We start from the raw sequence: 21,201 nt of genomic DNA on the forward strand, positions 1-21,201 counted from the left end.
CTTGGATTTATTAAAGGAAAAGTTATCATTGGAAAAAAAAGACATAGATGATTCTTAACATAAAGTGTGCTAGGATCTATCTTCTGTTTATTTACAGACACACCCCGAGATTTGCAATCAATATCTTCAAAAGGTGTAAAGGGCGAAAGCAAACGTATTCAGGTAGGCCATTAGTACGTCCCTGAAGTTAGTGCAGCACTATCCCTTTTTGCCACTGTGTGTCACTGTAGTATAATCTGTTTATAGAAGATTATCAATCCTCCAAAGAAAGTGAACCAAGTAGCAGATCTCAGACCACAAGTGGCTACAAAGAGGCCTAGAAGAGCAGCAGCCACCACTACAAAAAGTTACCAGGAACCCAAAACAGATGAGAGTGATTCTGAAACAGAAGAGCCTCCATCACCCAAGGCAAAACTGCTTTTTTATTTCTAATTTTTTTTATTAAAACAAAGAAAATTTCAATCAATACAAGTTTATCTCATAAAGCACTTGCACATTGTGTAAATTTCTCTGATCAAAACATTTTTCACCGTTTTGATTGATCTGTTTTGCAGGCAAATAGTTTGTAAATTTTTGTTTTAATTTCACACAGTTCTATAGCTTTAAAATACATAATACATATCTATTTATTGCTCTTACACAGTGAAAAAAACTGTTTTTTATACAAACTTTTTTAGCAAATATATCTGTTCTAGTATATAAATATTATTAAAACTTTTATATGCTCAATTAACACAATTATTTTTAAAATATCAGATTTGACATATGATATAACACAATCAGAGTTAGATTTCACAAATTAGCTTTTCTTTCTGCCCGTCAAATAGCATTCATCCACTTGTAACATGAAGAATCCAGAAAAGGTGAATGGGGTTGCTACAGCAAAGAAGAAAAAGACAGCACACAAACAACCAACTGATATGAAACTATCAGAGAAACAGTCTGTGTTGGATGCTTGTCCCTTCTCCAAAGTAGAGGTAAATATTACATTTTCATATTAATATTCCTAGTTGAACATCACAGATCTGAATAACATTCCTTTTGGTTTGTTTGTTTATAGATTTGTTCTGCTGGGCAGCAGAGAAAGCGAGTGGAGAACTGTGCTGAAGATCCACCTGTAAAGAAGAGTAAACACAACCTCTATGACCACCCTGCAGAAAAACACAGCCGGGAAGATGGGAGCAGCTTGACAGATTCCAAAAAAGCGCATTTTAAGGTGAGAGGTCTCTGTGTTATTGGATCTTTTGTGTCCTGTTAGATGGGTCGTTGCTGTGCTCTTGGGGTAATTTTGGTCAGCCACTTCAAGCTCACAGCTTTTCAATGTTTTCCCAATATGTAGATACCTGCTTGCATCATGGTTCACTGGACTCTTTAGATGGATCTGATAGATCTTAATCGCACTTGGCCCTTTCGCATTTGGCCCTAATTTTTAGGATCTTAGCATGATGTCTGTCTTTTCAAGATCTTTTGGTGCACTTCATTTTGTCAGGCAGGTCATATTGAAGTGATTTCTTAACCAAGAACAGGTGTGTTAGGGTTTAAAATTAATCATAGACATAACTAAGACAGCTGTGTTAAGTAGTGAGAAGGATGAAAATATTAATTTAAAAATGGGGAAGTTTAATGGGATCAAATTTGGGGCAAATAATACTGTTTTAAAAGTGTATATATTTCTCCACTGATGTCATTATGATTTGCAGTATGGAAAAAAACAATGATTCATTAATTATAAGTAATTAGCAATCAAGTGATGAAATTATGCTGTGGGGTATATACAAAATCTAAATGTGGTAGTAAAGGTGTAAATGAGAGATCTTCCTTTACTTTTTAGTTATAATAAGTTGCTGGATAATTCTGCAAGGACAAACTTCAGAGATACATCCAGCAGTTAAAAGTTTACAGCCGTGCTGGGGAGCTGGAAAGGCAAAGGTAGACAAATTGGCGTTGGCTGCAAATAAATGTGGACTGGAAATGAGATTAAAAGAGAAGAGAAATAATGTTGCAGTGCTCTATTCAGCTACACCTTCGTGATTTTTCTTAGCATTAATGTTAACCTTGATATCATCAAGAAATTAAGGTGTAATAGAATTTCAATAGATGTAGTAAATCACAGAACATCAACAGATCATACCTTTTAATATACAGATAATTATATGGATTCCTTCTCAGGTGAAAAAGGATTCTCCTATTTTCATTCCGAACTACAGTAAATGTATCATTGAAAGAAAGAACATCTGATCATTTAGTTGTCCTTACAGTTGAAATACTTACAATTTTGATGGCGCACAGCAGGTATAATAAAACAGGTTAGAGGGAGTTCTTATCTGCTTAGATTCACAGTCATCTTTGATATTGGTTGTGGGTATCTCATCCAAAAGCTGCACAGATGTATTATAAAAAAATGTATTCACTTTCATTTGCTCTTATCTCATTTATTCGTTGAATTCATGCAAGTTCCTGCTCTAAAAAAAGAAGGAAATTGAGTTACAAATTTTCTTGCTGAACTGAAATCTGAAAATTGAAATCATGATGGAATTATGGATACTGTTTTTAGGATATCTAAAGGGAAATCTGTGATTATAGTACAGCTCAGGGCCTTATATCTGCACACGTGTATTTCTCTAAAGGAAGGTGCAACCAGGGGAAAGTGTTACGTAGAGAGGGGTTGAGTGCATGGGCACACAGGCAGTCCTGCTGTATATTGTTTTGTGATGGAAATGTGTGAAAGATGCAGGATTTCTTTCCACCATCTTCACCAGAGGCAGAGAAAAGAGTGGGAAAGAGAGGAAGGTTCTGTGGAGGAGGCCAGCATTAATGAGCCATGATGGTTTTAGCCACTGGTTCAGTTGCTACTTCCTCACTTAAAGTGGTTCTAATGGAGACTGTCAATAATATATAATATCTGAACCATACACCCCCGATAAACAAAAACTAATAACTTATTTGTTGTGACCCATTGATTCAAAAGGGATGCCAAATAATTATTTTAGATCAGAAAGATGAATCTGTTCGTTTGTGGTTTTTTTTTTTTTATAATTTCTATCTTTAAACTTAATCTTTTTTTGAGTAGCTTTTAGATCATGTAAATGACTAAATTAATGTCAGATTATAGTACTAGACTGGGCACATGATACAGACTTGTTTTTATCTAATTTCAATACATTTAATATTTATTAACTTTTACAATGAAAACAACAAATAATTTTCCAATATAACCAAATCATTGAATATGAATCTTCTGTCCCTAATTGAACCACAGCTGCGGGTAGAGCTGCTGACTTCAGTTCTCCTAAATTAAATCCCATCCTTGGCTAAGCCAATATTAAAAATCAGATGCAGTAACCTCATTTTTACCTTTGGAGGGTGTTTTAACATTAGAAGTTGCGGCCTAGTGGTTAAAGCATTGCGCCCTAACCACTAGGTTTTGAGTTTAAGCCCCACTTCTACAGCCTGCTACTCTGGGTCCCTAGCAAAGACCCTTAACCCCAAACTACTCCGTGGGCGCTGCACAATGGCAGCCCACTGCTCCCCAAGGGGATGGGTTAAATGCAGAGAGTTCATTTGGACTTGTGACAGTGTACTGACAATAAAAGCTGTCAAAAACAAAACAACATATGTGCAGTAACATGTCAAAAATATACCTTTGACATATAGGTAACACTACAAGACATTTATTTATACAGTTTATTAGCAAAAAGGTTGATTAAAAGGCAAATAGTCTTTTGAGAACAAAGTGAATCAGCAGTGGTCTGAGGAGGTGGGAACCAAAGGTCGACATCTATTTAAGATACAAAAAAATGGCGGGAGAAACAAAGGAAATTGGAGAAAAAGCAGTCCTACGTTTATGATTAGACACCGTAATATAAAACTTTAAATATCTTGGTTAAACATCCAACAGGCAGATGGGATTGTAGAATGGATTTAGAAACAGTAGAGCATAAAGCAAGAAATAAGGAAGTACGATGTGAAAATCATTTATAGGTGTATTTGTTAAACATGAAGTAGAAGATTTGTACGATTTTTTAAGGGAAACAGGATTATTTGCAAGAATATAAGTTATATTTGTTTGAGAATCTGGACCATGCTACAGCAAAGTAGATGGCAATAACGCATCTAAACATTTGATGCCATCCGCCAGTCATCCCACTTAGAAGAAGAATTCATACAGCAGTAATCAGGCCTTTTTTCCTCCCTCAATAATGAAAATACTTATTCACAAACTGTATGTTTTGTTTAACTTATGTTGTCTTTAGATAATTTTTGACATTCGTTTGATGTTCCAAAGCACTCAAGTGTGGCAACCATTCAAAAGGCAAACAATTTTTCACACAACTGTGCTTTAAAGTTGTGTGTCTGAAGTTGACAAAGGCTTTTCAAACGTCATTACATCACCATGCTGTCAAAAAGGTTCAATGATTCAGTAATCTTAGTGAATGTTTATTATATTTTTAAACAAAATGTAAAAAAATGTTTAAATAACTGCATTATTAGCCTGGCATTTAACAATAGAGAAAATGTGAGAGAAGGATTCTTTTTTTTAATTCATTTTTATGTATGCTAATATCTGGCCTTAACAGCAGCCTCAACAGGTTACGCCTGGGAGCGTTGCTCAGGAAACTCTGATGTTGAATTAGACAAATGTCTTACAGGGTCGAGAACAAATGAGCACTTTGAAGAATTCGTTGGCTGGCTGCCTGACCTCTTTCTCTACATCCCCTCCTTCCATTGAACATATGAGAAGTAAGTTTGAGTGGAAAGCTTTTAACCAACATCAGAGTGAGACCACAATAGTTTAATGTCTTTGATGTCAGCTGGCGTCTTTTAATTCAGTGGTTTCATTCAATCACACATTTGTATCCTTAATTTGATTTTGACTTTTCTTTTAGTGGAAATTGTTTTAGATCATTCACAATTACTAATCTGATTTCGAAATTGAATTAAACTTTGTTAAAATTGAAGTAATAAGGGTGACTTATTTTAGAAGGACTGAATTATATGAAAAAAACTGGTCTGAGAAGAATTTTTGCACATTTGTTCTTTTACTTTCTGGTATTGAACTGTTTCTGTTTTAAACAGACTTTGTTCTGTTAAATGTTGAACCTGTAAACATACATGTTCAGTTGACTCATTCACAGTGTGGATGCTGTGTCTTATGCAGAAATCACTTATGCTCAGCAAAGCCTTTACTATGTATGTTGACCCTCTGTGCTCTGACCAATATCTGAAGCTGGCTGTTGGAACATCTGTGTTTTCTTTGGACACTCACAGCTGCTGAGAGGTCAGATCCAACCTTGGGATTGACCTGCTCCACTGTCCTCAGCCCGCGGGGGTCCCCACTCCCTATCTTCCTAAATCCTCCCTGCCAGGACACCTCCTCTCAAATCCTGCTGCTACCCAACGTTCGCCCACCAGTCGGCCATAAAGGGAAATGTAAACCGTCTTCTTTCTGCAATGCAGAGAAAAAGCAGAGTTCTCAGAAGACTCAGTGTGTCCCCTCTCCCTGTTCACTGGCAGGTCAGAGCCCTGCACCCATTCCCCCCACTGGACTAAGTGCTACAGAGGTATGTAAACCACTTCACACTGAAAATTCATGTGACACCTACAAGGTTTCAAACGTTAGAATCATCTTTAGGCCTTTTGACCATATTCTCTCTTTCTAACTTGATCAAACTTCTAGTAGTTCGGCAAGCCATTTTTTAATTATAGATTTGCTTTTGCTCCTTTTAATCATGTTTATAAAAAATAAATGAGTTTCTTAACCTCTGTTATTGACTTACCAGTCATAAATTCTTAAAACTCTCATAAAATCCTGAATTAAAATAGTATAGAGACTCAAATTGCTTAAAGGTAGGAATTAACCGCCATTGTTTTTTGATTAAAAGGTTCTACATAGATTAGCTGTAACAGCCAAACTCACTATTCTATAATAGAGTAACCTCTGACCACTTCTAGAAACCAAACTATTCTTGGGAATTTGTGATGTCAGAAATTAAAAATATCATGTAATAATGTTAAAAATTTGATTCCTAAAGATTTTATGAACAGTAAAATAGTATGATTTAAATTATCTTTATGACTAAAGTTTGATAATATTACTGTTGTGCACCCTCGCTTCCTGATATTCTTTAGAACAGAGGTCTTCAACAGGGGGTCCGCGACCCCTAGGGGGTCCACAGAGGTACTGCATGGGGGTCGTGAAACTTTTGGTTGATTAGTCTTTTTTTTTATATTCTCCCCTGCAATTTTGTCCACTAATTGAAATTTCTTTAAATCCACATTAACATGAATTCGACACACTGTAGTAAACAGATAAATGGAGGCAGATGATTTCTTTCAGTCATCAATGAACACATTAGCGACACACAGGATCTCTTTCAAGCTGGGCACCGTTTCATTCACAACACCTGTCCCATCAACCAGGAATCAGAATCAGAAATACTTTAATAATCCCAGGGTGAAATTACTCCATCTTAAATAGAGTGACTATAGGACCACTTTGATATAACACAATTTCATACAATATACGTAATTAGGGGGTCCCTGCTCCATCTCGCCATCAGTTTGGGGGTCCTTGGCCTGGAAAACGTTGAAGACCCCTGCTTTAGAAAATGTCATTATTGCTGCTCGTCAACAATCTTAGAAAGACTTTGTAATTAGAGAATGTCTTGGTATATCTCCTCACAGCTGTATTTTATCACACTTTTCTCTCTTTATTTATTTTCAGATTGTTGCAGAGCAGAAGCATCTGTCCTCAGTGCCTCAGTCCCTTTTGTCTCCATCCACACAACCACTCTTAACATCAACCCTTATAGAGTCAGATAAGGCCCCAGTGCTATCTCCATCTCAGTTACAGTTCCCCAGGGACACTTTAGCCAGCGGTTGTCACCTTGAGCTCAGTAAAGTGTCCTCAGTTTCCCTGAGTCCAATAAGCCACTTGTCTCCAACGTCATCGGTGCTCAGCGGGAAAAAGAACATCTCCACTATGACCACGTCTTATAAAGAGGTTTTTATCTATCAACCTGAATATTTTAGCTTTTATATTTGCCCAAGTCTGGAAATTTGGATAGAATTTGAAGTGTTTTCAAGTTTTCTGGAGAAACCACAATTATAGTTGAAAAGCTAACATGTAGGAACCATTGATTAGGATATTGGTACATTGTTGATCTGTGTAGAGCATTTAAAAAAAATGGAAAATTTCTGACTATAAAACTGGTGTCTAACACTTCACTATTCACTCTGATAGAAAACACCGCTCATGCACAAGAACCTTAAACACACGAAGCATCTTGTCTCAGGTAAAGTGTTTTTTTGTTTACCTTTGTGCTTTTTGTCTGAAGTTCTTAGAGGCCATTAAATAAAGAAGCACATCTGAAGGTCATTATGTCACCAGTATGATAGTGTTGGCACAACGAATCATTTATTACTGCAAATCAGAGGTGTGCGCTTCAGTTACAGTAGATATGACTCGCATTTTAAACAACTAGACTAAACTTGTTGATTTATGTAATACTTTCACACCATGACTTATGACTGCACTTGGACTTGAGTTGTTTAACTTGAAGTTATTTGGTAGAGTATTCCTGTCATCGTGAGCCATCAGGAAAGCATGTGCAAGGTCTGACAAGAAAAGACAAAGGCATCACTCAAATAAGGCTTAGGCCACTATGTACCATTAATCTGCTCTACTGTGTTTGGGGGCTTTCAGTTGGAATATAAGTTCAGACAGGTCAAGTGTTACATATCATCATCATCATCATCATCATCTTTGCTTGTCTGGAGAAAGAAATATAAGAACTGCCTGCAGTATTATACAGCAACAGGCCAGATGTGTGGCTATTGAACTGGGTGATGGTTAGCAACCATATGCGCTTCCTGTGTTCCCTGATGTCACAAGTATGTGTGTGTAGGTTCTTTATTATTTAGGATTAACTGAACACAGATTAGGTTATGTGATTTTTTTTTGTCCATATGCAAATTAGTATTTTAGAACCATTTTTTTTTTTTTTTTTTATCCGATGAGCCTCTTCATTAAGTAACATTTCTTAAACATTCTAGCATAGTAAAGACGCCCCACCTGCCAGCGGCCAAAATCATCTAACCTCCATCAATGCCTCAGGCCCTAGAACTGGCTGGCCAATCACAAAGCAGAGATGTGTTTTGAATTTCTGGATGCCAAGTGGGCGGGGTTTTGAGGGTGTGACGACAAAGCTGCGTGACGCTGGAGAAAGCACAACAAAGAAGATGGCAAAAACTATTGAACAGTTCTTGTTCTTACTTTTACTCTTTTTCTTACTTTTACTGTTTTTTCAGGAAAACAAAAGCACATTTCAAATGTATTAAAAAATCTCAGAAACAGTATTTTTCTAGTAGTAGTATTTTGTCAAGTGACATGTTTAAAACTCAATATTAAAAGTTCAAGATTTCAGTTGGACTTCAGACCACCTTGACTTTGGATTTGACTTCAGCTTTGATGTTTTTACTTGCACCCTGATTTGAGACTTGATGCTTATTTTGATTTGCAAAAAAATGACTTGGTCTCACCTCTGCTACAAAGTAGCTGTTTTACATCCTGACATGTCTTTTAGGACCCGCTCTTAAGCGCTGCGTCTCACTATCCAGTAAGTCAGAGGAAGACGAGAATGAAGAGGAGCGGAAGAAGAGCAAGATTAGAGGCCAGCGTTCTCCTCGAATGAAGCCAAGAAAACTGTTCAAGTCTTGTAAGAAATATTACTGCTGTTATTAATATCAAATGCTACACATTTTATCAGGTGTTTGTTCACTTAAAAGCTTTAATTCTAACTGATGACTTCATTATGTTTTTATCAAACATTTTCTTTAGTTTCAGCAATGTTTTGAAGATAAATCGGATCTTGTTGCAAAATGATTGTTCCTATTAACATCGAAATATATATTTCTGGATATTTTCTACTTGAAGTTGAAGAGGTTTCTGTTGAAGATGAGCTGAGCCACATGAGTTCCAGTCACTGGGAGACTGAAGAAGTGTATGGAGACTTGGAGATGGATGGGGATTCAGAGCTTCCAGAAGAGACTCTAAAGCCAAAAAAACTTTGTCAGCAGTTCACCTCTGAGCTGAAAAACAAGTTGCAGGTTAACATCCATACATTTATACACACAAAAAGAAAATAAAAGTGTTTTTGTATTTAAGTTAATCTCCTTGCCCTCTTTGAAACCATGTACTACACCAACAGAAATAATCCTGTTAGGCTTTATTGAGCTGTTTGTTTTAGAAAGCATTGTTTACCTACAGGAATAGACTCTTCTGTGACTAATCCTCATCTCATTTGTGATCAATCTTTTCAGAACCGTAGCCATTTAATGGAGATCTACAACAAACGGTCTTCCAAGGCTGTCCAGCACCACATTTCATCCATTGGAGTCCAGTTTAACGAAAACAGGTATCTTTCGGTCAATTTTACTGCCTTGAACAAACTGCTTTTAATGTTTTTTTTAACCAAATGAGCAAGTCAACTTGCTAAATGTGCAAATGCTCTCCTCTGTACCATTTTGTTAGGTATAATAACTGGTTGCTTCTCTTTGTTCTCAGAATGCTCTTAAACTCCAAACACTGAGTATTTGCTTGCTGTATAGAATCCACATCCTCAGTTCTCTGATTTTGTGTGAGATAAAAAAAAATCAGCTTAATTTCTTCTTGGATTTATTTCTGTGGTTATTTGTGTTTTTGCTCTGGACAGAATTCAAAGGCTGAGTGAAGTTCAAAATACCCTTGTAGAGGAAATCCAGAAGATGGAGCAGGATGTTAACTTGCTAAAAAACATGGAGAAAGATCTGGCTGTGGGTCCCTTGTTTTTTATATTTATTCCTTGGTTTGAAAAGCTATAGGAAAAAGAAAAACATTTGAACAATAATCGCAATCTACATAAATTTGACAGTAATTGTTTTGGTATTTTTTTCTCTTTGCAGATAAACTGGGAAAAGCAGATTACAACTTTCCATTCTTACCAGGACTGTGAAACAAAGAGGTGAATAAAAAAAGAGTTATGTCATTATTTAGCCAATACGATCTTATCATTGATTTTTCCTCAAGCTTGGACTAAAATACTCAGTAAAATGCTGAACAACACACTTGTTTATTCAATAGAACAAGAATTAAAGGGCTTGACTAGAAAACAATTCCCCCCTCATCAGAAACTAAATATGTTTTTTCACAGCAGAATCTCTTGTATAAGAGATGTTGCTTCTGTTTCTTTATATAACTGATAGGGCTGCACAGAGTTTGTGCCTGCATGCAGTCCTGGACTATTTAGCCAGCACCCAGATTTTTCAGTGTGGATTATAAATCCCATGCTTCCTATGCTCTAATTGAGACATACTTTGAAATCCAAGCTGTGTCTTTTTTTATGTCTGATTCTAAAATGAACATTTAGTTGTGTTTTGGTGGATAGCTGTACTTACTACAACAGTCCCGTTAATAAATATTGCTCCAAATCTGTCCTTTTGCTGAAACCCAATTAAAGGGAGGTAATAGGACATAGGTGTAGAACAAACATGGATCATACCCTGAATAATAAACATAAACTGTATGTTCTTTGCTTCAAATGTGCTTTGTTGAACGTTTGCACGAGGGCTACGTGTTCCTATACACATCTGTATGTATCACAGTGTTACCACTGTACAAGTGAATTTATGGCTTTAAACACCTCATATGATGAGAGAGATTACCCTGTACTCAGCCGTCATATCCCATTGGGTACATTGAGAAACAAACTGTTGTAATAAACAGTAATGCATTTTACCTCAACTCTGACAGAAAGATGTTAATATGATTTGGAAATAATGATTCAATTGAGATGCACGGATGAAGTGTTTCCGGTTTTCTTGAAACCTAATTATTCTAAATCATATTTTCTTTTTTAAGGAGTTTAGGACATGTAACACATCAAAGTTCTGCAAGTTCTTTGGTAGGAGTTGTAATTTTAAATCCCATAGAAAGCGAAGGAAGTATAAGAATGTCCCTTTTATTATTAGTTTGATTGATGTTCCGAGTACATTTAAATACACGTAGCTGTTTACTGACAAATTTTCCTATGATACTATAATACAATACTAAAGAAAAATAGTACTTTAAAAATTGTCTCCCTGTTTTTATTAATAATTATTTTTTTAAATTGAATTCCCTTATTCATTGTATCAGTCCTTGGGAAGCATATTGCATTCACCTGCAAAACAAAACAAAAACTTGGTCTGTTTTTCTGAATACGAACAGTTTTATCAGAATAGATAAAAGCGTTCTTTTTTTCTGAATTAACAATATCTTTTCATAAAAAAATAAACTAAAAATGTTCTGTTATTCTGAATGAACAAGATAATTAATATAAATATAAACGTTCTGTTTTTCTGAATTAGGATAATTTGAAAAAATAAATTAAAAGTACAGTTTTATCTGAATGAACAGGAAGTTTTATAAAACATAAATACTTGTTTTTTTCTGAATAAACAAGATTACTTTTTTTAAAGAAATAAATAAAAACTATAAGTTTTTTTTAATTGATGGGATAATTTTTATGAGACACCAATAAAAAAGGCCTTCTGTCTGAATTAATGAGATAAACTGAAAAAGAAATTAAGGGGTAAATAACCGTGCTACGAGTAGCACCCAACATACAGGTGTCTTTGTAAAGTGGACAAACTAATAGAGATCACATCTACATAACTGAGAAACAAGAGAGTTTCCTAATGTCTCAATCACAAAAGAAAATAAAGATGAATGGGACATTTTGAAGCTTCTCTCTTGCTTAGAAATCTGCATAGAACATCCACGATGAAATAATAGCAGCATAATCCCATTAATTCAAAGAAGCAGAACACTTTTATTTATTTTGTAACAAGGAGCTTGTTAGTACTTTTTTTTTTTATTGTCAATTATACAGAGAAGCAGAATGCTTTTTTTTCATAGAGCTTCTCGTTAATTCAGAAAAACAGACCAATTTTTGTTTTGTTTTCTAGGTGAATGCAACACGCTTCCGTACAGTCCACCAATAATAAGCTGCCCCTTTTTCTCCTGGAAATGTCTTAGGGCCGGATTTATCAAGATCCAATTTTGCGTGCAGTAATTTGCGCTCGCAAACTGGAATTTTGCGCGAGGGGCTGAACCATGGTTTGCGGGTGATTTAACAAGAGCTATTGCGTAACTGGTGGCAGGTGCAAAACTGTTGGAGACGCCCTATTTAAATGATGGTTTTGCGCGTTTTGTGGTTTTCGGCATGGCGAGTTTGGACAGCAGAAAGCGCAAAAGGAAATTCGACCCCATGGAAATGGAGGTATTGGTGGATGAAGCCAACAAACATTTAAGTGAGCTACAGCAAAGAAGTGTGCCTGTCACACAGAGGAACGCTATATGTGAACAAATCTGTAATAAAGTAAACGCTGTTGGTGAAACCTTGCGAATAGTGGATGAAGTAAAAAGAAGATACCAGGATATTAGAAGGCGAACCAAAGAAAAACTGGCATATAACAAAACATCTGCGAACAAAACAGGAGGGGGCACAGTAGATAAGATGCCTCTGACCAGCATTGAGGAACAAGTACAGCTGACGCTCTGTGACGAGCAAATCACTGGAATTGCAGCTTCAAGATGGCAATGCTGGATAAACGAAATGTTTTGATGATCGTTTCCTCGTTCATTCCAAAAATATTCACACGGAGTGAAAAAATGCGTTCTCTGCGTCTCCTTGCTTCATTTCCATGTCTCCTTCTTGCGGCAATAACCGCTGCCATGTGTGCGCAATTACGCATACAGACCATTTGCACCTTCTTTTGAAACGTGTTAAATATAGAGTCAGATACCGTTAGCAAAATTGCTTTCAGGTTTGATAAATCAATTTGCGAGTGCTAAATTAATATATTTACATGTTCTCCTCCCACAAGACGCACTTTTGCGTGTAAACGCCCCATATTGCATATTCATTGCAGAAAAAGTACTACCGTATTTTCACGACTATAAGGCTCACTTAAACGTCTTTTTTTTCCCTCAAAATGTGCGGTGCGCCCTATGGTGCGGTGCGCCCTATGTGTGTTGTAACTGCGACTTTTGAGACCACCTCATTGAGGAGATGATGAAAGAGTGGCTGAATGTAAGGAGACCAGGTGTTTTTTTTTTCCACCCCTCACCATCGCTGTTAATATGTAACTCCATGCGTGCCCATCTCACAGCTGATGTGAAAAACATGGGGAAACAAATGAATGCTGTGCTTGCTGTTCAACCGCTCGACATCGGTGTGAACCGGACCCAGCAGGTGCAGCAGAAGCAGCGAGTTTACATGCAAAGTCAATGGTTGACGCGCGTATAGGTGCAGCAAAAGGTCCTGCAGCGCTGCTGCTGCTCAAGATGGAAAAATTGAAGTTTTGCTGCTGGACGCGCCGCATCAACCAATCAGAGAAGCAGATCTGGGAGCTGACAGCGAGACAGACACAGCGCTCTGATGACATATGATATTAGATGAAAAAGGCTGGGTGGATGCGTGGCTGAGGCAGGTGTATCTGAGAAGACTAGGTGGTTTTTTCCACGCATCACCATCGCTGCGTGCCCATCTCACAGCCGATGTGAAAAAAAGGTGAATCAAATGAACGCTGTGCTCGCCGTTATCCCGGGGGTCTGACAAAGGAACTTCCACCGCTCGACATCGGTTTGAAGCGGCCGTTCAAAGTAAGGCTGCAAGCGGCGTGGGAGCGATGGATGACAGACGGAGACCACAGTTTCAGGATAATGGGAAGGCAGCGCCGGGCAAGTTACGCCACCGTTTGCGGATGGATTGTAGATGCTTGGACTACTACGTGTCTGCTGGCTCTGTTGTTCAAGCTTTTGCAAAAGCCGGCATTATTTCTGAGGAGCTGCGCTGCACGGAAAGTGACTCTGACAGCGCAGAAGGGGAAACTGGCATGTCTGATTTAGCGCAGCTGTTTAATTCAGAAACAGAGGATGATGACTTTGATGGGTTTGATTAATACTTTGTAATAAATACATGAATAAAGCACAATCATACTCAGGTTTGCTCCCGCTCTATTTTTCTACCTGAAAACTTAATTCAACAGCTGCCTCTGGGCGCGTCTCCTCCTCTTCAGCGCGGTGGCTGGCAGGTGTTTTTTCATCTAAATAATCTAAATCTTGCAGCTATATTTGCTGTGATCAGTGGGAATAAAGTAGTTTTAATATGTTTTTAAGTGAGAAAGTCCACCTGAAAACTTAATAATTGCAGTCAGTTCATCCAGATTATCTATTTCTGTCGTAGGCGCTCAGACCCCCACATACCAGCGTTGCACCGACAGCAGCCTCACCGCGGCTGCTGGCAGGTGTTTTTCATCTAAATAATTTTAACTGCAGGCACCAGGATACCGGCAATAAAAGCGAACATATTCCGTTGGCAGGTTTCAGGATTTTAAGTTAATTTAGGAGTGATCACAGCGCTGTGTCATCTGCGATGTGTCTGTCTCACGGCCAGCTGCCAGGTTTGATTAATACTTTGTAATAAATACATGAATAAAGCACAGTCATACTCAGTTTTGCCCCCGCTGTATTTTTAAATACGCAGTAGAGGTATTTAAAGGTAGTAGAGGACATGTACCTGTATATAAAAAACGCGCCCTATAGTCCGGTGCGCCTTATGTGTGTGTTAAATACAGAAATGGGACACATAACTGAGAGTGCGCCTTTTAGTCCGGTGCGCCTTATGGTCGTGAAAATACGGTAAATGGATAAGAGGCGCTATTTAGCACGTTTTAAAGACCAAATCCTTTTAGCACGCTGTTGATAGATCAGTTTGTACATTTTTTAGCGTGCGCAGTGAAATAGCTCACGTTTTAATACACGCAAACCTTTGATAGATCCGGCCCTTAATGTTATAGGCCTATAGATCAGATTTTTTTTCCTCTTCTCTGGTGTTCCTTAGTCCTTTTTTTGGTCTGTGCTTTTATAGGAATGATACACTGAAGAGAACCTTCCAAAGCATCTATGATCACGGCTTGGACTATGAAGAAGGAGTGTTCAAATCAGAGGTCTAACTCTTAACTACATATCAGACTTAATATTTAATTCTTGTTGCTTTGGCTGGAATAACTGTACTGATTACACCAACATAACTTTACCGACTGACTGAATTCTGGCCATTTTTCCTGAAGTCTTTCTCTACTACTTGCTGTTCTCAGATGGACCTGATCAAAAAGGACCTGAAGTCGATTCAGGACAGACTCCTCGATGAAATGGTGAGTTGATCACAACAGTCTAAAACACGGCTTCCATGTTCTTTCCTTTACTCTGCCATTCCAGCAGGGTAGCTCTGAACACTTCTACATTATGTGAATATAGAACATCTGGTCACCCATGAATTGAATAAGTTTTTATCATTTTGAAAACAAAGAGACCAAGATATATCATTGGTAACATTTATCCTGTCCAATTTAAATGAAAACTAGGACTAACGTCTTGTTAAAGCATCTTGGAACTCATCATTTAACCTTAAAGCTGCCGTCAGTCATTGCAAATTGTAATATTTGCAAGACAGAGTTGGTTCAAAGTTAGTGAGGCATGATGTGGACTGCTTCCAAAGCTGTACAAGAGACTGGATGTTAATATTAATTAGATAAAAAGTTGGTTTAACAAAGTATCTGTCCAAGTTTTCGCACACTAATGAACCCAAGTTGTTGAAGCATTTGTTTTTCCACATTTTTGTCTCTAATAAATCTGTAGATGTTTGAATTGTAACTGTATGGGATTTTATGAAATTATATGCAGAAAGCATTTGTTTTCATTTCTAACATCAGCAAAAAAAAAGAAAAAAAAAAACAATACTGCATTGGAACACTGGTGTGTGAACTTTTAATATTTCGCTATAACACCTGGTATGTAGAACTACAGAAGAGGATTAGGGCCACTGAAAAAAAAAAGTTAACTGATTTTTAAATATTATTTCAGTTTAATACAGGAAAGAAAGTCGGAATTCTGACTTTTTTCATTAGAATTCTGAATTTTTTCTAAGAATTTTAGATCTTAATGTAGATGGGCACCATGAAGGAAGAGATGTGGGAGCACTTAGCTTCACTGACAAAGATGTGAGTTGTTTGGGAGGGCCAGTAACACAATGGTGGAAAATGAGAGAATTAACTGACTTTTTACGTGCCTGAGGGGTCCCCGGTGATGCGATTTCATTCATGGAAGAGCAGAAGTTGATTAAAAGAAAAGAGCTAGTTTAGTCTCTAAAACAGACATGGCTACGGCTTGATGCTTACATTTTTGTTAGCTGTCAGAATTCAGTCAGAATTCTGAAATTAAAGTCAGAATTGTGAGAAAAAAGACAGAATTCTGACATAAAATTTGAAAATCTTTATTTAATTAATTTTTTTAGTGGCCCTAATCCTTTTCCGTAGTAGAACAGCCTGAAAGAATTTTGTATGAAATTTTAAATGATGTTTTGTAATGCTTTTGCACCATTCACAGCATGAGCAAGAGATCCAGAGTATGAAGAGAGGAATACATGCTTTGTTTTTCTCCGGATGAAGCCAGTTTGGAGGTGACCAAAGGTTACTCTACATAGTGAGCCGAGGTGTCTGTCCACATGGGATGCACCCTTCTGAGAAATGTGTTTGTGCTTCTCTATATAGCTGTTTGCATAAAGGGATTTTAATCCAGTTTGTTTCATATAAATCAATCCAGTTGGTTAAGAGCTGCGTTTGTTTCACATGTGCCTTGTTGTGTTAGATGGTTAAAAATCTTTAAAGAATGTTCTTGACTATTTAATTACATTTAAGTTGATCTGATGTTTGTATCTGTATTGCTTTGTCACTTTTAAAATACTCTATTAGTGGTTAAGTATTATACATTTTTTGACTTTTGAAATGGTCCAACTAAAAAAAAATCCTGTTTAGTTTTTAAACACTTGTTAACCTCAGTCTTAATTTGAAATAAAACTGTTTAAAAAATAAATACACCGCTTGTTCTTATAAAATGTGTTGTATTTTGAAGACAATTTTAAAGTAGTGCTTACAAAGGTATTTGTTTTTTCAGTGAAGACACTGTCAGTCCCGTTCTGATTGACATACTGTATATACAGTTCATATCAAAATTCTCCCCGACACATTCTCACCCGACTTCACAGTCTGTACACAGTCCAAGTGACACATTATTCATCAGTTAAGAAAAGGTGGTCACATGCACTACATCTTCTTCCCACTACACGGATTCACACCGATTTGTCAAAGTTTTCCTGGAATTAGTACAAAAAAAATTAATGACAGGATTGTTTTTTTTCCCATTCTGCTCTTGTCCTGAGAGGCAGAATTTTTTTTTCTCAATTACAGTCTCTTTCACCTGTCTGCTTCCATGTTGCAAACAGCAGTCTCCAGGACACACTGCTGCAAAGATCCCTCTCTTGTTTCTCCTACACCCATTTCTTCACTCTGATGATACGGGGGTGCAGGAAGAAATTTAAAGATGCGCTGAAGACAAAAAAAGAGCTTCGGGCTCTTTGATGTGTCACCACTGAGTGGCGTCAGGCAGCTTCAGGGAATTTCTCAGCTCAGCATTTCTTCACAGAAGAAACTCTTCACTTTCACGGCCGGTGGAACCTGAAAAGGCAAATAAGCTATATGTAAATGCAGAGGATTGGAGAGTATACCTTTGTCATCACATCTGGGTATGTTAGCCATTAATCAGGAGCTATTTTTAAACTCTCTGGGTCACTGGCACAACAAACAGTCCCATTCTTTCTGCACAGCCAAGGACATTGAACCATTTCATCATTACTCTCTCCGATACCCTTAGATCTCCAGGGGACCACCTACCCCTCCCCATTTTATATGCACTCCAATCTATTTATAGCCTTCTCCTATGTGAAGAGCATGGAGAGCTAAATTTAGACTGCTGCAGCCCAGAATAGAACATGCGTGCATTTATTACTACGCTGACATGCAGCTACAGTGGTTACATGACCAGAGTACTAACCTAGTTAGGTGTTTACTGGAGGCGTGCACTTCCATCTCTGTACTCTTGAACTCGTTCAGCTCTTTTCGGATGGCAGCCTGTAGGAAATAGGCAAAAAAATCAGGGAATCCCCAAAAAACATTGTGAGAAAACATGCATTAGAAAATATTGATGGCATCAATGTGTTAGGTCTTCAGTGATCATCATAGAATGGAGGATTTTGTCATCTCTGATATTAATAGTAAACTGTTTTTTTGTTTTTTTTCTGTATTGCTGGATCCTTAAGTTTTGAATGTGGCACACACCTTGTCTGCAGCTGAAAGGCGAGTCCAGGGTTTGTCTGCTCTCCTGTCATAGTCCTGAGCTTTGGCCACCTCCACATAGTCACTGAAACGGATCAGAATCTTCCTTTCTCGCAGCTCATCCACTGTTGGCCGCTGATTGAGCTGAAAAAGCCCCCAAGAAAAGCCTAATTTAATTTAAACCATTACAGTTTGCAGATAGAACCTCAATAATGAAGCAGTCTTACCTTTCTGTTGAGTCTCTGTTTGATCTCCCTTCTCTCTTCTTGCTCTGTCTGATCGTTTCTCTCTGGGAAAACCAGAAAAAAAGTGAATCAGTTAATTTTTTTTAGGTGGAAATGAAAAAGAAAAGCACCCAATTAACACACTTATACTGGGAGTAAAGTGTAATTTATCTAGTTAAGAATTAAACGACTTACGTTTTAAAATGTTTCGACTCTCCAACTCCTCCACATTCGGTCTCTGGCTCAGCCTCCTGCGGAAAAACACCAAAACTACGTTTTGAACCATTTTCAGCAAATCTCCGCTCCTATTCCTCTCGGTGTTTAATCTAAACCGGTTGTAATTTCTTCACGATGCGCGTTCTCGAGAGGAATCCCCTATGTTTCCATCTCGCATCCAGACCGCGGCTGTGTTGTTTGGGCAGAGGGGCTCCCCACATTTGGAAGAGTGAAATAAGCGCCTGTTTTTCCCCGTTTAGAGAATGACTCCAGCGAGCTTTTATATGTCGGGGACACCGGGCAGCATCTCTGCAGTGGGAAACTCCTCTCAGCCTCAGCAGCTCAGGCTCTGCTCTCTACTATCAGCCACAGGCGCTTTAGAGGCGCGTCGTGATGGGCTGCTATGGGGCGAGTCTCCCTGGTTACTGCATGCAGAGTGTTTTGAAGGCGGGGCTTGCTTAAGCTCCACCCTCATAGGCTTCCCCACTATTATGCAAAGGTAGGGGTTACACTACTATATTATTGTAGCACTGGGTTTAAGAATTATTCCATTTTTTTTTTAACAATTCTTTATTTTTATTTTTTTAAACTGCTTGCTAGGCAGAGGTTCTACTTTAAGTGAAGCCGCCAGTTGTCCCAGTCTTGGTTCTGCTCTGTTTTCTTTTGAGTATTAAGTTTTAATTTGCTCCATGTTTTCTAGTTTTATTGGTTTAATTCCAATTGTGTTGTGTTTTCTGGTTATATTTAAGTTCTTAGGTTTTTATTTGTTGCCCTCTCATGTAAGGCTACGTTCACACTGCAGCCTGAAGTGACCCAAATCCAATTTTTTTTTGCCCATATACGACCTGGATCTGATCTTTTCATGGCAGTCTGAACAACACAGATCCAATTTTGTTTTCAATCCGACCCAGGCAACTTGGCTATGTGGTCCTGAATCCGATACGAATCTGATCTTTTCAAATGCGACCTGTGCCTGAACGGCCAGGTCGGATTCATCCAAACTAAACGTCATTAATATCTGACAAAGGTCACTATTCTGCATCTTGCAACGCAGAAAAACAGCAACCATGGTAGTTGATGATGCAGAGAGCAGTATTTATGTTTAACCATGTTGAAAAGATTGAGTTTTTATGGTTGGAAAAGACTGCTAGATGCGCACCGGCACTACCATCCATGTTTACTTCTGTAAACAGAGCATACTGGCCTGTGACATCATTGCGTCCTCTACTGCGCATGCGGAACACTTGCGTTGTATGATTGTAGTTCACACAGGAGATCAAATACAAGTCGCATATATTTGGACATATGAACGGCAACGCAAAAAAAAAAATCTGATTTCACAAAAAAATCAGAATTGAGCGTCAAGGTCTGCAGTGTGAAAGTAGCCTTTGTCTCCTTTTCCCTAGCTCCTTTCTGGACTTCTCTCTTCACACCTGCTCCCAATCAGCTCGTTAGTCCTCTCTTTGTTCAGTCTCCTATAAATACTCTCCTTATGCAGTTCCTCATCTTACTTTGTCCTACCTTGTCTTACCCTGGTTCCTCGTGATTGTTTTCTCCTCAAGTCTCTATCATTTTGGTTTGTTTTACATTTTTCATGTTGGATTTTTGGATTCCTGCCTCAGTTGTTTGTGAAAATTACATTGAATCTACAAAAACTCTCCTCCGCCTCCCTGCCTCTGCATTTGGATCCTCAACCCAACCCTGACACCAGCTGTCCCTTCCCCATCAAAGCAACCGAAAAGGTCTACAACGTGTCTGTATGTGTTTGCTTTGTATGAATTATAAATGTGTGCATCTTTAAGAGGTCAACATAAGACAGCTGGTGGGATATAACACAGTAAACCCCGAGAGGTGAAAAGTTAAAAGAGCTTGAATGCCTCCACACAGCAGGACTCTCTTTATCCCATGACGCCTAGCCAACACTGGAGACTTTATAGTTTGGTTTTCCAACACATCAAAGTTAGATCACAGGAACTATGACCTGGATGCCAACAACACAAAGAAAAAGCAATACCTGCTCTGTGACTCTTAATGGTGTAGATTGGTGCTTCCCCCATCCCCCCTTGATTGATTGATTGATTGGTTGACTATATTGATCTCACAGTGGAGAAATGTAGTCGTTAAATCAGCTCAAATAGTCAACGAAGAAGAGGTTGCCCGAGGAAGAAAAAGGTACATGGGATATATATTGAGTATATACAGTGCATCCACTTTATTTTTTATAATAGGATCACTATACAGGGTTATTTCACTGGGTGTTTACATGGGTTTTTATATAGATGGGCACCCCTGGTTTCCAAACTGGTGAAGAAAAAATGACAAAAAAATAAATCGAATAAATAATTATATTTAGAACGTTACCTTTAATCCTGAATCATCCACTATCAAAACAGTCTGTATATGGAATACTAGATGACTGCTGTTTATAAAACCTAGAGAATGAAAAGCTAAAGGGAACAAAGTGACTGGCGTGACACTGCAACCTGGACTTCTACAGCTGAAAATCCTT

General features: G+C 38.0%; 2 protein-coding genes across 5 annotated transcripts in view; one reads left to right on the plus strand and one right to left on the minus strand.

The window, feature by feature from the left end:
• sycp2 (synaptonemal complex protein 2) overlaps nucleotides 1–17,563 on the plus strand; it is a 36,388-nt gene extending 18,825 nt beyond the window's left edge. The window contains exons 31-46 of the mRNA XM_038283025.1: nucleotides 98–162; nucleotides 247–408; nucleotides 828–977; nucleotides 1,061–1,216; nucleotides 4,650–4,740; nucleotides 5,269–5,561; nucleotides 6,725–7,003; nucleotides 7,244–7,295; nucleotides 8,586–8,717; nucleotides 8,936–9,108; nucleotides 9,322–9,416; nucleotides 9,714–9,813; nucleotides 9,943–10,001; nucleotides 14,952–15,030; nucleotides 15,181–15,237; nucleotides 16,469–17,563. Coding sequence (XP_038138953.1) covers nucleotides 98–162; nucleotides 247–408; nucleotides 828–977; nucleotides 1,061–1,216; nucleotides 4,650–4,740; nucleotides 5,269–5,561; nucleotides 6,725–7,003; nucleotides 7,244–7,295; nucleotides 8,586–8,717; nucleotides 8,936–9,108; nucleotides 9,322–9,416; nucleotides 9,714–9,813; nucleotides 9,943–10,001; nucleotides 14,952–15,030; nucleotides 15,181–15,237; nucleotides 16,469–16,528 — 2,003 coding nt within the window. The 3' untranslated portion in view covers nucleotides 16,529–17,563. The remainder of the gene's footprint in view (nucleotides 1–97; nucleotides 163–246; nucleotides 409–827; nucleotides 978–1,060; nucleotides 1,217–4,649; nucleotides 4,741–5,268; nucleotides 5,562–6,724; nucleotides 7,004–7,243; nucleotides 7,296–8,585; nucleotides 8,718–8,935; nucleotides 9,109–9,321; nucleotides 9,417–9,713; nucleotides 9,814–9,942; nucleotides 10,002–14,951; nucleotides 15,031–15,180; nucleotides 15,238–16,468) is intronic.
• Nucleotides 16,963–21,201, minus strand: part of phactr3a (phosphatase and actin regulator 3a) — a 54,603-nt gene continuing 50,364 nt past the window's right edge. For all 4 annotated transcript variants that reach the window (XM_038283040.1, XM_038283039.1, XM_038283043.1 and 1 more), the window contains 5 exons: nucleotides 18,672–18,727; nucleotides 18,480–18,541; nucleotides 18,256–18,396; nucleotides 17,972–18,048; nucleotides 16,963–17,595 (listed from right to left, as the gene is read on the minus strand). In XM_038283040.1, the coding sequence (XP_038138968.1) occupies nucleotides 17,580–17,595; nucleotides 17,972–18,048; nucleotides 18,256–18,396; nucleotides 18,480–18,541; nucleotides 18,672–18,727 (352 nt within the window). In that variant the 3' untranslated portion in view covers nucleotides 16,963–17,579. The remainder of the gene's footprint in view (nucleotides 17,596–17,971; nucleotides 18,049–18,255; nucleotides 18,397–18,479; nucleotides 18,542–18,671; nucleotides 18,728–21,201) is intronic.

The sequence above is a fragment of the Cyprinodon tularosa genome, unplaced genomic scaffold (assembly GCF_016077235.1).
Source record: "Cyprinodon tularosa strain WSP-4 unplaced genomic scaffold, ASM1607723v1 ctg19, whole genome shotgun sequence".
In the NCBI taxonomy this organism is placed as follows: domain Eukaryota; kingdom Metazoa; phylum Chordata; class Actinopteri; order Cyprinodontiformes; family Cyprinodontidae; genus Cyprinodon; species Cyprinodon tularosa.